At 34.4% G+C, this 13,493-nt stretch overlaps 1 protein-coding gene across 2 annotated transcripts in view; it reads left to right on the top strand.

Annotated features, from left to right (window-relative positions):
- The window catches only part of uif (sushi, von Willebrand factor type A, EGF and pentraxin domain-containing protein uif), a 203,195-nt gene that overhangs the window by 155,113 nt on the left and 34,589 nt on the right, over positions 1-13,493 (top strand). For both annotated transcript variants that reach the window (XM_071664039.1, XM_071664038.1), the window contains exons 5-9: positions 6,048-6,226; positions 7,482-7,660; positions 8,223-8,608; positions 10,861-11,045; positions 11,276-11,444. In XM_071664039.1, coding sequence (XP_071520140.1) covers positions 6,048-6,226; positions 7,482-7,660; positions 8,223-8,608; positions 10,861-11,045; positions 11,276-11,444 — 1,098 coding nt within the window. The remainder of the gene's footprint in view (positions 1-6,047; positions 6,227-7,481; positions 7,661-8,222; positions 8,609-10,860; positions 11,046-11,275; positions 11,445-13,493) is intronic.

Raw genomic sequence — 13,493 nt, 5'->3', positions numbered from 1 at the left:
TTTTCTACTTCTTTCATCTTATTTACTGGGTATGTATCGGTAACTAAGAGCATTGTGATATATTCTCCATGATCATTTAGAGTATAGAGGTGTTTGAATATCTTATCTTTCAATTTTGAAGCAAATTTTTTGAGCAAAAAAATACCCTGAACTATTACCTTCAATTTTTGGCATTTTACTCAGCAAAATAGATTTCCTTTAAAAACTAATTATAAGAAGTTTTTTTCATACTAAATACAAATCTTGTGAGAAAATGACATTTTGTCGTCTTTATGACGTTTAATTCAGCTGTTAAAAGAAGTCAATTTAAAGATATTTTTTGTTCCCTCGCATCGTATTTACTGAGTATGTATCTGTAACTGGGACCATTATGATATATTTTCCATGATTATTTCCAGTGTAGAAGTGTTTCACTATCTTATCTTTAGGTTTCGAAAGAAAAAGTTTTTTGAGCAAAAAAATACCCTGAACTATTACCTTCAATTTTTGGCATTTTTCTCAGAAAAATAGATTTCCTTTAAAAACTAATTATAAGAAGTATTTTTCATACTAAGTACAAATCTTGTGTGAAAATGACGTTCAGTCGTCTCTATGACATATAATTCAGCTGTTGAAGGAAGTCAATTTAAAGATATTTTTTGTTCCCTTGTATCGTATTTAATGAGAATATATCGGTAACTGAGAGCATTATGTTATATTTTCCATGGTTATTTTAAGTGTAGAAGTGTTTGACTATCTTATCTTTCAGTTTTGAAACAAAAAAATTTTTGAATAAAAAAATACACTGAACTATTACCTTCAATTTTTGGCATTTTTCTCATAAAAATAGATTTTGTTTAAAAACTCATTATTAGTAGTATTTTTCTTGCTGATTACAAATCTGGTGACAAAATGACGCTTAGTCGTCTTTATTACATTCAATTAAACTGTTAAATGAATTCAATTTTAAATATTTTCTACTCCTTTTATCGTATTTACTGGGTATATATCTGTACCTAAGAGCATTGTGATATATTCTCCATGATCATTTAGAGTATAAAGGTGTTTGTATATCTTATCTTTCTGTTTTGAAACAAAAAATTATTTGAGCAAAAAAATACCCTGAACTATTACCTTCAATTTTTGGCATTTTTCTCAGAAAAATAGATTTCCAATAGAAAACTAATTATAAGAAGTATTTTTCGTACTGAATACAAATCTGGTGTGAAAATGACATTTAGTCGTCTTCATGACATTTAATTCAGCTGTTAAAGGAAGTCAATTTAAAGATATTTTTTGTTCCCGTGCATCGTATTTACTGAGTATGTATCGGTAACTGGGACCATTATGATATATTTTCCATGATTACTTCAAGTATAGAAGTGTTTCACTATCTTATCTTTCAGTTTTGAAACAAAAAGTTTTTTGAGCAAAAATAGATTTCCTATAAAAACTAATTATAAGAAGTATTTTTCATACTGAAAACAAATCTGGTGTGAAAATGACGTTCAGTCGTCTTTATGACATATAACTAAGCTGTTAAAGGAAGTCGGTTTAAAGATATTTTTTGTTCCCTTGCATCGTATTTAATGAGTATGTATCGGTAACTGAGGGCATTATGATATATTTTCCACGATTATTTTATGTGTCGAAGTGTTTGACTATCTTATCTTTCAATTTTGAAACAAATAAATTTTTGAGCGAAAAAATATCCAGAACTATTACCTTCAATTTTTGGCATTTTTCTCATAAAAATAGATTTCCTTTAAAACCTTATTATAAGAAGTATTTTTCTTGCTGATTACAAATCTGTTCATAAAATGACGCTTAATCGTCTTTATAACAATCAATTAAGCTGTTAAATAAATTCAATTTTAAATATTTTCTGCTCCTTTCATCGTATTTACTGGGTACGTATCGGTATCTAAGAGCATTGTGATATATTTTCCATGATCATTTAGAGTATAGAGGTGTTTGAATATCTTATCTTTCAATTTTGAAACAAAAAAATTTTTGAGGAAAAAAATACCCTGAACTATTACCTTCAATTTTTGGCATTTTTTTCATAAAAATAGATTTCCTTTAAAAACGTATTATAAGAAGTATTTTTCTTGCTGATTACAAATCTGGTGATAAAATGACGTTTAGTCGTCTTTATAACATTCAATTAAGCTGTTAAATGAATTCAATTTTAAATATTTTCTAATCCTTTCATCGTATTTACTGGGTATGTATCGGTAACTAAGAGCATTGTGATATACTTCAATGATCATTTAGAGTATAGAGGTGTTTCAATATCTTATCTTTCAAATTTGAAACAAAAAAATTTTTGAGGAAAAAAATACCCTTAACTATTACCTTCAATTTTTGGCATTTTTCTCAGAAAAATTATAAGAAATATTTTTCGTACTGAATACAAATCTTGTGTGAAAAAGACATTTAGTCGTCTTCATGACATTTAATTCAGCTGTTAAAGGAAGTTAATTCAAAGATATTTTTTGTTCCCTTGCATCGTATTTACTGAGTATGTATCGGTAACTGGGACCATTATGATATATTTTCCATGATTATTTCAAGTGTAGAAGTGTTTGACTATCTTATATTTAGGTTTTGAAACAAAAAGTTTTTTGAGCAAAAAAATACCCTGAACTATTACCTTCAATTTTTGGCATTTTTCTCAGAAAAATAGATTTCCCTTAAAAACGTATTATAAGAAGTGTTATTCTTGCTGATTACAAATCTGGTGATAAAATGACGTTTAGTCGTCTTTGTAACATTCAGTTAAGCTGTTAAATGAATTCAATTTTGAATATTTTCTGCTCCTTTCATCGTATTTACTGGGTATGTATGGGTAACTAGGAGCATTGTGATATATTTTCCATGATCAATTTGCGTATAGAGGTGTTTGAATATCTTATCTTTCAATTTTGAAACAAAAAATATTTTGAGGAAAAAAATACCCTGAACTATTACCTTCAATTTTTGGCATTTTTCTCAGGAAAATAGATTTCCTATTAAAACTAATTATAAGAAGTATTTTTCGTACTGAATACAAATCTGGTGTGAAAATGACATTTAGTCGTCTTCATGACATTTAATTCAGCTGTTAAAGGAAGTCAGTTTAGAGATATTTTTTGTTCCCTTGCATCGTATTTACTGAGTATGTATCGGTAACTGGGACCATTATGATATATTTTCCATGATTATTTCAAGTGTACAAGTGTTTCACTATCTTATCTTTAGGTTTTGAAACAAAAAGTTTTTTGAGCAAAAAAATACCCTGAACATTACCTTCAGTTTTTGGCATTTTTTTTTTTTCATAAAAATAGATTTCCTATAAAAACTAATTATAAGAAGTATTTTTCATACTGAATACAGATCTGGTGTGAAAATGACGTTCAGTCGTCTTTATGACATATAATTAAGCTGTTAAAGGAAGTCAGTTTAAAGATATTTGTTGTTCCATTGCATCGTATTTAATGCTTATGTATCGGTAACTGAGAGCATTATGATATATTTTCCGTGATTATTTTAAGTGTAGAAGTGTTTGACTATCTTATCTTTCACTTTTGAAACAAAAGATTTTTTGAGCTAAAAAATACCCTGAACTATTACCATCAATTTTTGGCATTTTTCTCATAAAAACAGATTTCCTTTCAAAACGTATTATAAGAAGTATTTTTCTTGCTGATTACAAATCTGGTGAAAAAATGACGTTAATCGTCTTTATAATATTCAATTAAGCTGTTAAATTAATTGAATTTTAATTATTTTCAACTCCTTTCATCGTATTTACTGAGTATGTATCGGTAACTAACAGTATTATGATATATTTTCCATGATCATTTAGAGTATAGAGGTGTTTGAATATCTTATCTATCAATTTTGAAACAAAATAATCTTTGAGGAAAAAAATACCCTGACCTATTACCTTCATTTTATGGCATTTTTCTCAGAAAAATAGATTTCCTATAAAAACTAATTATAAGAAGTATTTTTCGTACTGAATACAAATCTGGTGTGAAAATGACATTTAGTCGTCTTCATGACATTTAATTCAGCTGTTAAAGGAAGTCAATTTAAAGATATTTTTTGTTCCCTTGCATCGTATTTACTGAGTATGTATCGGTAACTGGGACCATTATGATATATTTTCCATGATTATTTCAAGTGTACAAGTGTTTCACTATCTTATCTTTAGGTTTTGAAACAAAAAGTTTTTTGAGCAAAAAAATACCCTGAACTATTACCTTCAATTTTTGGCATTTTTCTCAGAAAAATAGATTTCCTTTAAAAACTAATTATAAGAAGTATTTTTCATACTAAGTACAAATCTTGTGTGAAAATGACGTTCAGTCGTCTTTATGACATATAATTAAGCTGTTTAATGATGTCAATTTAAAGATATTTTTTGTTCCCTTGCATCGTATTTACTGAGTATGTATCGGTAACTGAGAGCATTATGATATATTTTCCATGATTATTTTGAGTGTAGAAGTGTTTGACTATCTTATCTTTCAGTTTTGAAACAAAAAGTTTTTTGAGCTAAAAAATACCCTGAACTATTACCTTCAATTTTTGGCATTTTTATCATATAAATAGATTTCCTTTAAAAACGTATTATAAGAAGTATTTTTCTTGCTGATTACAAATCTGGTGATAAAATGACGTTTAGTCCTCTTTATAACATTCAATTAACCTATTAAATGAATTCAGTTTTAAATGTTTTCTGCTAATTTCATCGTATTTACTGGGTGTGTATCGGTAACTAAGAGCATTGTGATATATTTTGCATGATCATTTAGAGTATAGAGGTGTTTGAATATCTTATCTTTCAGTTTTGAAACAAAACATTTTTTGAGGAAAAAAATACCCTGAACTATTACCTTCAATTTTTGGCATTTTTCTCAGAAAAATAGATTTCCTATAAAAACTAATTATAAGAAGTATTTTTCATACTGAATACAAATCTGGTGTGAAAATGACGTTCAGTCGTCTTTATGACATATAATTAAGCTGTTAAATTAATTCAATTTTAAATATTTTCTGCTCCCTTGTATCGTATTTACTGGGTATGTATCGGTGACTAAGAGCATGATGATATATTTTCCATGATTTTTTTAAGTATAGAAGTGTTTCAATATTTTATATTTCGATTTTGAAACAAAAATAATTTTGAGCTGAAGAATACCCTTCAGTTTTTGGCATTTTTCTCAGAAAAATAGATTTCCTTTAAGAACTCATTATAAAAAGTATTTTTTATGCTGAATACAACTCTGGTGTTAAAACATCGTTTAGTCGCCTTTATGACATTCAGTGAAGCTGTTAAATGAAGTCAATTTCAAAATATTTTCTGCTCCTTTGCATCGTATTTACTGGGTATGTATCGGTAACTGAGAGCATTATGATATATTTTCCATTATTATTTCAAATATAGAAGTGTTTGAATATTTCATTTTTCAATTTTGAAACAAAAAGTTATTGGAATCAAAAAACACCCTGAAATTTTGGCATTTTTCTTTGAAAAATAGATTTTCTTTAAAAGATCATTATGAGACGTATTAGAATATCGTTTAGTCGTCTTTATAGCATTCAATTAAGCTGTTAAATGAATTCAATTATAAATATTTTATTCTTTGCATCGTATTTACTGGGTATGTATTGGTGACTAAGAGCGTTATGATATATATATATATATATATATATATATATATATATATATATATATATATATATATATATATATATATATTTATTTATTTATTTTATTTTGCTTTGTCGCTGTCTCCCGCGTTTGCGAGGTAGCGCAAGGAAAGACGAAAGAATTTGCCCAACCCACCCATATATATATATATATATATATATATATATATATATATGTGTGTGTGTGTGTGTGTGTGTGTGTGTGTCTGTGGGTTTTGTTTTCTATAGATACGGTATTCATTTATTGTTTTGTTTTCTGTAAATTCACCATTTATATATTTTTTGTTTTCTCTGCATACGTCATTTACTCGAATAATTTCCTGACTTTTTGGAACGTAGCTTCTGATGTACGTTTACCATCACAGATTCGGGTCGGACCTAGTGCTGGTGGAGAGCTATGGCCAGAACAACTTCACGGAAGGTCTGGCCCACCAGGTGCTGGACGAGCCCACCAACAGCTACTGGCTCGGCCTCGTCTCCCTCAACGACCTCTCCACCAACACCCTGGAGAGTGCTGGCGGCGAGCACGTCTCCCTCTACTCAGGTAAGTCCAAGAAACATACACACGGTATGTCTACCAAGCAGTACGTCTCTGTAAAGAATAGTAATAATAGTGTTTGATAAACTCTGTCTTACAGTAGTCCTTACCGTATGTACACAAGACATATATGTATATAATCATCGAAGATGATCAGATGAAATAAGGCTGTAAGGTTATCCTTGTAGAGTGATGGTAAGGTTTTTTGCTGCGGGAGATATGAATACTAAAGAGATAGACGGGAGTACCTCACATCTGCGTGGGGTGAGTGCAAGGTCCTTCAGTGTATGTCGAACACATGACACCATCATGTATCTGGAGAACTAGAAATTTCTGGTGCGATAGTACCATCTGAGGTGGTTCTAGATTTCACGCACTGCGACCTTGAAATGTAGACCGACCATCACTTGTAGTGGACCTTCACTGGGAAAATGTGATCAGCTTGTTTTCTTGGTTGGTAACGAGCCAAATGGCAAGCGCAGACTTCGCACCCGGGATCCAAGGAAGCACATTAGTACCTAAGATTGACTCTGTACCCACCGACAGTGTTTTAAAACAAAGAGAGTATGCATATTTGACTATTAAGCTGGAATGTGGCACAGTAGTTTGGTCTTACTACACGAGGAGTCACAATGAACGGCTGAAGTGTTCATAGGACTTGAATAGTTGTGGTACACCAAGAGCCGAGTGGAATGAGCAACGAAGAGGTGACTTTGATCCGCCCACTTTGGAAGAGAGAAGGTTGTGGAGACATGATAACATCACGTAATATTGATTCCTACGAGGTCACGTCGACTTGAACTTCCAGTATGCTCTAGTCAGAATAGAGGCCGAAAACAAGAGGATTTGATTGGAAGCTGGACAAAGAATGAGAGGGATGTAAACAACCATCTCTTGAAAAACAGTTGCTGGATCAGTGGAATACATTAGGCGATGGGGAAGTAAAAAAGAAAAGTTTAGATTACGTGTAGAAAGTATATAGAAAGATCAAAAGTTTGTTTGCTAAAATACAAGTGTTAGAAGTAGGTGAACCATTAGTGCAAATAAGTAATAAACACATACAGATTTTCTTGTGCTGTATATTTTTCCTTTCCCTTGCCTGCACTCTGTGTCTAATTAATAGTGAATTTATCACAGTATTGCCAAAATATGCTGCAACACTCCATTTAATTGGAGAAGGATATCATCTGGCACTATTGTTTGAAAGGCATGCATTCGTTTCCTGTGGCCAGGCTGGCTAACGAAGGTTTTCTTGTGTCAGGGTTCTGGTCGCAGGGCGAGCCGCAGGTGTCGGGCGGAAGGTGCGTGAAGGCGAGGCTTACAGACAAGCATCAGTCGTGGGAGCTGAGCACGTGCGAGTCCCTCCTGCCCTTCATGTGTCGAGGCAATGCTTGCACCAAGGGCGCCTTCCACTGCTCCAACGGCAGATGTATTAACGAGGTTAGTGTCTCTTTTGAGTTTATGTGTGCAGAACTAGGCTTGTTGCAAGATAAGTTACACATCTTTGGCAAGAGATACACTTAAGCTATGGTGATTATCTTGCAGATACATTTCTTAGATAATTTGGTAACCCTTGATATTTTATTGCACAATTTCATTTTATCACTTGTTTGTTATCCTAGGATATATATTTAAGAAATTATCGCACTACTTATCATCAACAGGATTTAGGCGAATAGTTTTAGTTTAATAGCAAACTACTATACCGTTACTGTAGAGGAAGCTAACATTGCTTTTCGCTGTAAGCCGTCTTTCTTAACTATCTATCTAGTGTTCTTTTATCACATATTATTAATTCATTGCGTAAACCAGTCACACTTACTTCATTCTTTAAAGAATAATACTTCTTTATTTTTGATGTTTTCCTACCTTCCTTGTTCATCTCTCATCTCAGTTATTGTCATCACCATCTTCAACGTCGATTTAATATCATTTTATCCTTAGTTCTTCTTTATCATCTTTAATGTTCACTATGAATGGCAGACTCTGGTTGTATCCACAGGCGTACCGGTGTGACGGGCAGAATGACTGCGCCGACATGTCTGACGAGATGGACTGCCCAACTCGCTGTCATTACTATATGCGATCTTCTGGCGACTCCATCGAGAGCCCAGAGTACCCGAAGAAGTACGGGCCCAACATGGACTGCAAGTGGACATTGGAGGGTCCCGTCGGCCATAATGTTATCCTCCAGTTTTTCGAGTTTGACACCGAGAAAAACTTTGACACGGTTCAGATCCTAACCGGTGGGAGAACTGAGGACGCGGCTGTGTCCCTGACGACGCTCTCGGGACGCCAGGACCTCACTGACAGGCTCTTCATCTCGGCCTCCAACTTCATGATCATCAAATTCAAGACTGATGCATCAGTTGAAAAGAGAGGCTTCCGGTAAGTGACCGGTGTTTCATGGGGAGACGTAAATGGCTATGTGTATCTTAAACGCAATTTACTGTGTAAGGAAGGGAAGGAGGGGACGATCCAGTGTTTAAATATTTCCAAAACCATTCGGTCCAGTTGTGAATGTAGTGTGCTGTACAGGTTTAACGGCTGAAATTCGACCAATGCACAGAACAGCCATTTGTGTCTTTAGCGCTAATAATGATGACTTGGATTTCATGTAGGCTTCATGAGTGAGTCGTGAGTGGAAGAGAGGGCTGAAGTCCTGGATGCATTACAGGAAAATTCGAAGGAAGGAGAGGTCATTAGTGTCTCTCAGGCTAATGTTGGGTTTGTGTGACGGTATTAATAGTTCCGACAGTGTTGTATGGATGTGGAAGATGGTGGACATGTTGGAAATGAAATGCTTGAGGACGTTTTGAGTGAGATGGGGAGTTTTAAGAAATTGGCAATAAGAGATGGGAATTTGTGAAACGTGTACAACATTGAGAAATGAAAGTGTGGCAGACAAAGATGGAGGTGCGAACACTTAATAACTTTAACATCACATAGGAGGAAGGTACATGGTGGGCACAGATAAGAGGATTTTCATTACGGGTTTGCGTAAACTTGGGCTTACACAGAGTAGGGGAGGTATAGTATTAAGTATTCACAGCACCACCCGGGGGCTTCAGCTTCGCTCCGTCTAAGGATGAACCACAATCTTGGTTCCCATTCTGAAGGAAAGCTGGCGCCAGCCACATGGTCCAGGATGCAGATTTTCCATACCTATGCGTTGTATTAAATGCTCAAGGAAGTGGGTTGCTAGCAGCCCACAGTGCCCAAAGCAAAGAGACTTGTAGTGTGTAGGAACGTAACCCCTTGACAGTATATATGTATATATATATATATATATATATATATATATATATATATATATATATATATATATATATATATATATATACAGACACAAGCTAGGGGGGTTGCCTCAACTTACAAGGGGACTGAAACAGACTCCAAAGTTGATCTGGTACATGGTTGATAGATATATCTTGAGGAAATGTAAAATAATGAAGATGGATCAGAGTGAAAGAAAGCCTCACTGTGGTTATTATTTAGCGGGATTGTGTGTGTGAGAATCATATCCTCGGTTATACTTTCCCATTCTTCCACCACTCATACTACTGTATAGAAATTATTCTTCACACCCTTTTTTAAATTCACGTGTACTCTGGTTGCTCTGTCTCTACAAATCTCGAAGAAGTGTTTTCATATCATTGATCAGTATTAACACGTAAGACTTATGATTAAATTACCCTTTGCTTTTCACTTCATGACCTTTGTATCATCTGGAAAACATATTCACAAGTAGAGTTTCTTTCCTTTAGACAAGTTAAATACGTAGCTTAAGAATAGGAATGGTCCCAGAATAGAGCCCTGTGGTACTCTGTTGGTCACTTCGACTGATTTGTAGAAGGCTTCTCTAACATTCGCCCTCTTTCCCCTTCTTCGGTGATAAACTTCTATTTATTGAAGGAGTCTCCTCCTTATTCTTGCCTGGTGATCCATCTTCGTAATAAGCCTCCCATGCAGTAGTGTCAAATACTTTCTGGCAGTCCAGTTACAGACAATCCACCTAGCCTTCCCTTTTATCTAGGACTGAGTTCTTTCTTATAGATCTCTAAGGAGTTTGATACACATGACCTTTCCCCGAAACCTTACAGTCTCTCACTTTGGTGATTTTTCCTCGGTTGCTTCCTAATAATCTTTTCTGGAACCTTACATACTCATTAGTGAGAAGTTTGTAGTTCAGCACCTGTTCCCAGTCTCCTTTTTTATGGATAGGTATAACATTTGCCCCGTTTCCATTCCTTTGACACTTTAATTTTCTCCAGTGACACCTTGAACAGTATTTCAAGTGGTTAGTCTGGCTTATATGAACACATCCTCTGCATATATGGTGCAATTGCATCTGGACCATAAGCCTTGTGTGAGTCAAGTCCTTTGAGTGGAGCTTTATGGGTGACATCATTGGTTTCCATATTGCATGTGAAGTTGAGCTGTATCTCTAATCTGACTTTTGTATCCTCATTATATTGGTAAAGAAAATGTTTCGCATTAAAACCTTATCTTCATGTATGTTTCCTTCAGTTTAGTTTTCATGTTGGTCTGTGTTTCATTAACTTTAGATTTCCAGCATATGGAGACACCTACGCCTCTACAAACCATGTAAAGAGTGACTAATACATTTTCCAATGTAGGGCTTCATGGAAAACGGAGCCACAGGATTGTGGTGGGGAGCTGATTGCCACACCCCAGGAGCAAATCATGACCTCATACAACTATCCTCTTGACTACCCTGGCGGCCTTGAATGTCTGTACATCCTGAAGACGCAGCAGGGACGTGTTATCACCCTTGAAATTTTGGATATGGATCTCGAAGATGGTATGTCCATTACCCATAGAATCTTGAAATGTTTTCCTTTTCCCATTTCAATATTATGCTGTGACAATTAAGTAAACATTGTGCAAGTGGTGGTTTTAAATCTGATTTTTTTTTTTTTTATTACTTGAAGATTGTACTATTTTTCATTGTTCATCAACAGTATGTATGACAAATAATCTATTCTTTGGGTACAGAAGCAAGAATTAATGCATTTCTCTATTGAACCACAGGTAAGGACTTTATCCTAGTACGAGATGGTAGTTCTCCCTCAGACTCCATGCTAGCTCGTCTCACTGGATCTCAGAAAGACAATTCTCGATTCATCATCTCAACTGGACCTGTCATTTACTTCTACTTCCATACTAGTCTTGGTGTCTCTCGACGAGGGTTCCGCATCAGGTAAAATGAATACTTGAAAATTTGTATGTAAAAGTTAAAAACTTAGTATTCAGGATCTATGCATGTTGGCAAAAATGGAAATTTCAGGTAAAACAAGTCATGAATGCAGATGAATTATTGCTGCAAGTATTAGCTGACAAGTGGGTTGCACCAAAATGTAGAATATAAGTGAATGAGGTGGTAAATGTATGAATTGCTTATGATTTTTGAACTAAAAGAAATTGTTAGTAGTTGTTCAAGACCAGAAAAGGCAGTTAGTAATGATTACATTCAGTATGGAATTGTATGCCAAGAGGGTATTAAAGCAGGATAAGAAACCTTTGAACAAGGAGGAATTAAGTTCATCAGAGTTGGTAGATTGAGGGAAGAAAGGGAAAAGTGAAGAAGAGGGTCAGGTGGCTAAAATAGGAGATATCAAATATCAGATTGAAAATTTTGTGTACAAATACAAAATAGACCAGTACTGTGTGGAAAAAGAGCTGGAGTCCAATGATTGAATTATGGAAAATAACCTGATATTGTTAGAATAGTGGAGACCAAGTCTGCAGAAAAAATGAGATTGTATTTAATTTATTTGGAGGGATATGATAGCAAGGAGGGAAAGAGAATACAAAGAAGGAGGGGAATTAGCCATCTAAGTAAGGGATATCCTTAAACCAGATTTGACCAAATCAGTCTGGAGGGATACATGATAGAAAGGAGGGAAAAAGAAGACAATGGAGGAGGGGTATTGACCATCTTAATAATGGGTAGCCTTAAGTTTCAATCAAGAAATATTGAAAGATGGCTACTGGGAAGGCTAACAGTAGGAGAGAAATTCATAGTCATGATGCAGGTTATGAAAGATGATGTTAAATTTACTGTGAAGGAGTATGGAAATGGATACCTTAAGCTTCAAAGAAAGAGGGAATCCTAAAGAGAGAAATGTGGCTCACCAAAAGATGTCAGAGTGAAAGAGCTAAGAAATATATCGTGGGGAGAAAGGTACTATTAGAGCAAGCCAACATTTGAGAAAAATGAACATAGCAGGATGAGAAAAGAGGAACAGAGAAACTTTGAAAAGAATAGTATGAGCAAGGTATGGATGATTCATAACTTTTCCTTAATTTTATTGTGAGTAAAATTGTCAATTAAAGAACGGCTGATCCGACCATAGATGTAAAGGATGATTAAAAGATACGTGAATGATGAATTTAAAAGTTAGCACCTTTGAATGTTGAAAGCACTGTAACCCCAATACCAGTGAGATGGAATGGGAAGGAGGTCTTGAAAGCATAAAGATATTTATAACGGCATAAAAAGACTTCTGAAGGGCTTTGACTCATGAGTTGTTCATAGTCATGATGAAGTGTCTCCACATATGCTGAACATGTGTGCAGATACATTTGACAATCCACTGAGAATATAAGATGTTGTTGAAGGAAGATAAAGTGCATCCAAATATTTGGATAAGGAAACATTCAGCCACCTGTTCTTATAACTTAGACCAAAACTAGAATGCATTTCTCCAGTTCACCAACTTAAAGGAGAACAAAGAACCAATACAGAAGTTCCAGAAGCATGGAAAAGTGAAGAGTGACTTTATCACACCCTTTAAATTGTTAAATCAGGTTAATGTCATCAAAAGTGGTCATTAGTTTAAAAGATGCAAAGATCGACCAACCAATTTCATTTACACAAAATTGAGCATGAAACTTGTTAGAAGAGATTAAAGTAGTACTTACATGGTATAAGAGTAGTGGTTGAAGGCAATAAACTTTAGGTGAAACTGTGAATTCAAACAGCACTTAAAAGTTTACAAAGTATGATGAATGAGAAAGTTTAAGAGATGATGGCCCTCCTCAAGTGTGGAACTCTGTCTCTGAACTCTAGAAATAGGTAATTACACTTGTACATACCACTGATGGCTCAGAATAATGCTGTGCTGGTTGGGGTTTCTACCACACGTAGTATTTTGGCATGATTGTAACCACTTATTTTCAGAAAGAACTATTACTCACTCTGTCACTCCAATTAAAACCATTCATTATGCCATGTGTTTTGTCAAAG

Source organism: Panulirus ornatus, chromosome 8 (genome assembly GCF_036320965.1).
Source record: "Panulirus ornatus isolate Po-2019 chromosome 8, ASM3632096v1, whole genome shotgun sequence".
In the NCBI taxonomy this organism is placed as follows: Eukaryota; Metazoa; Arthropoda; class Malacostraca; order Decapoda; family Palinuridae; genus Panulirus; species Panulirus ornatus.
The sequence above is the reverse complement of the archived record's forward strand: the minus strand, read 5'-3'. Positions and strand labels throughout refer to the sequence as shown.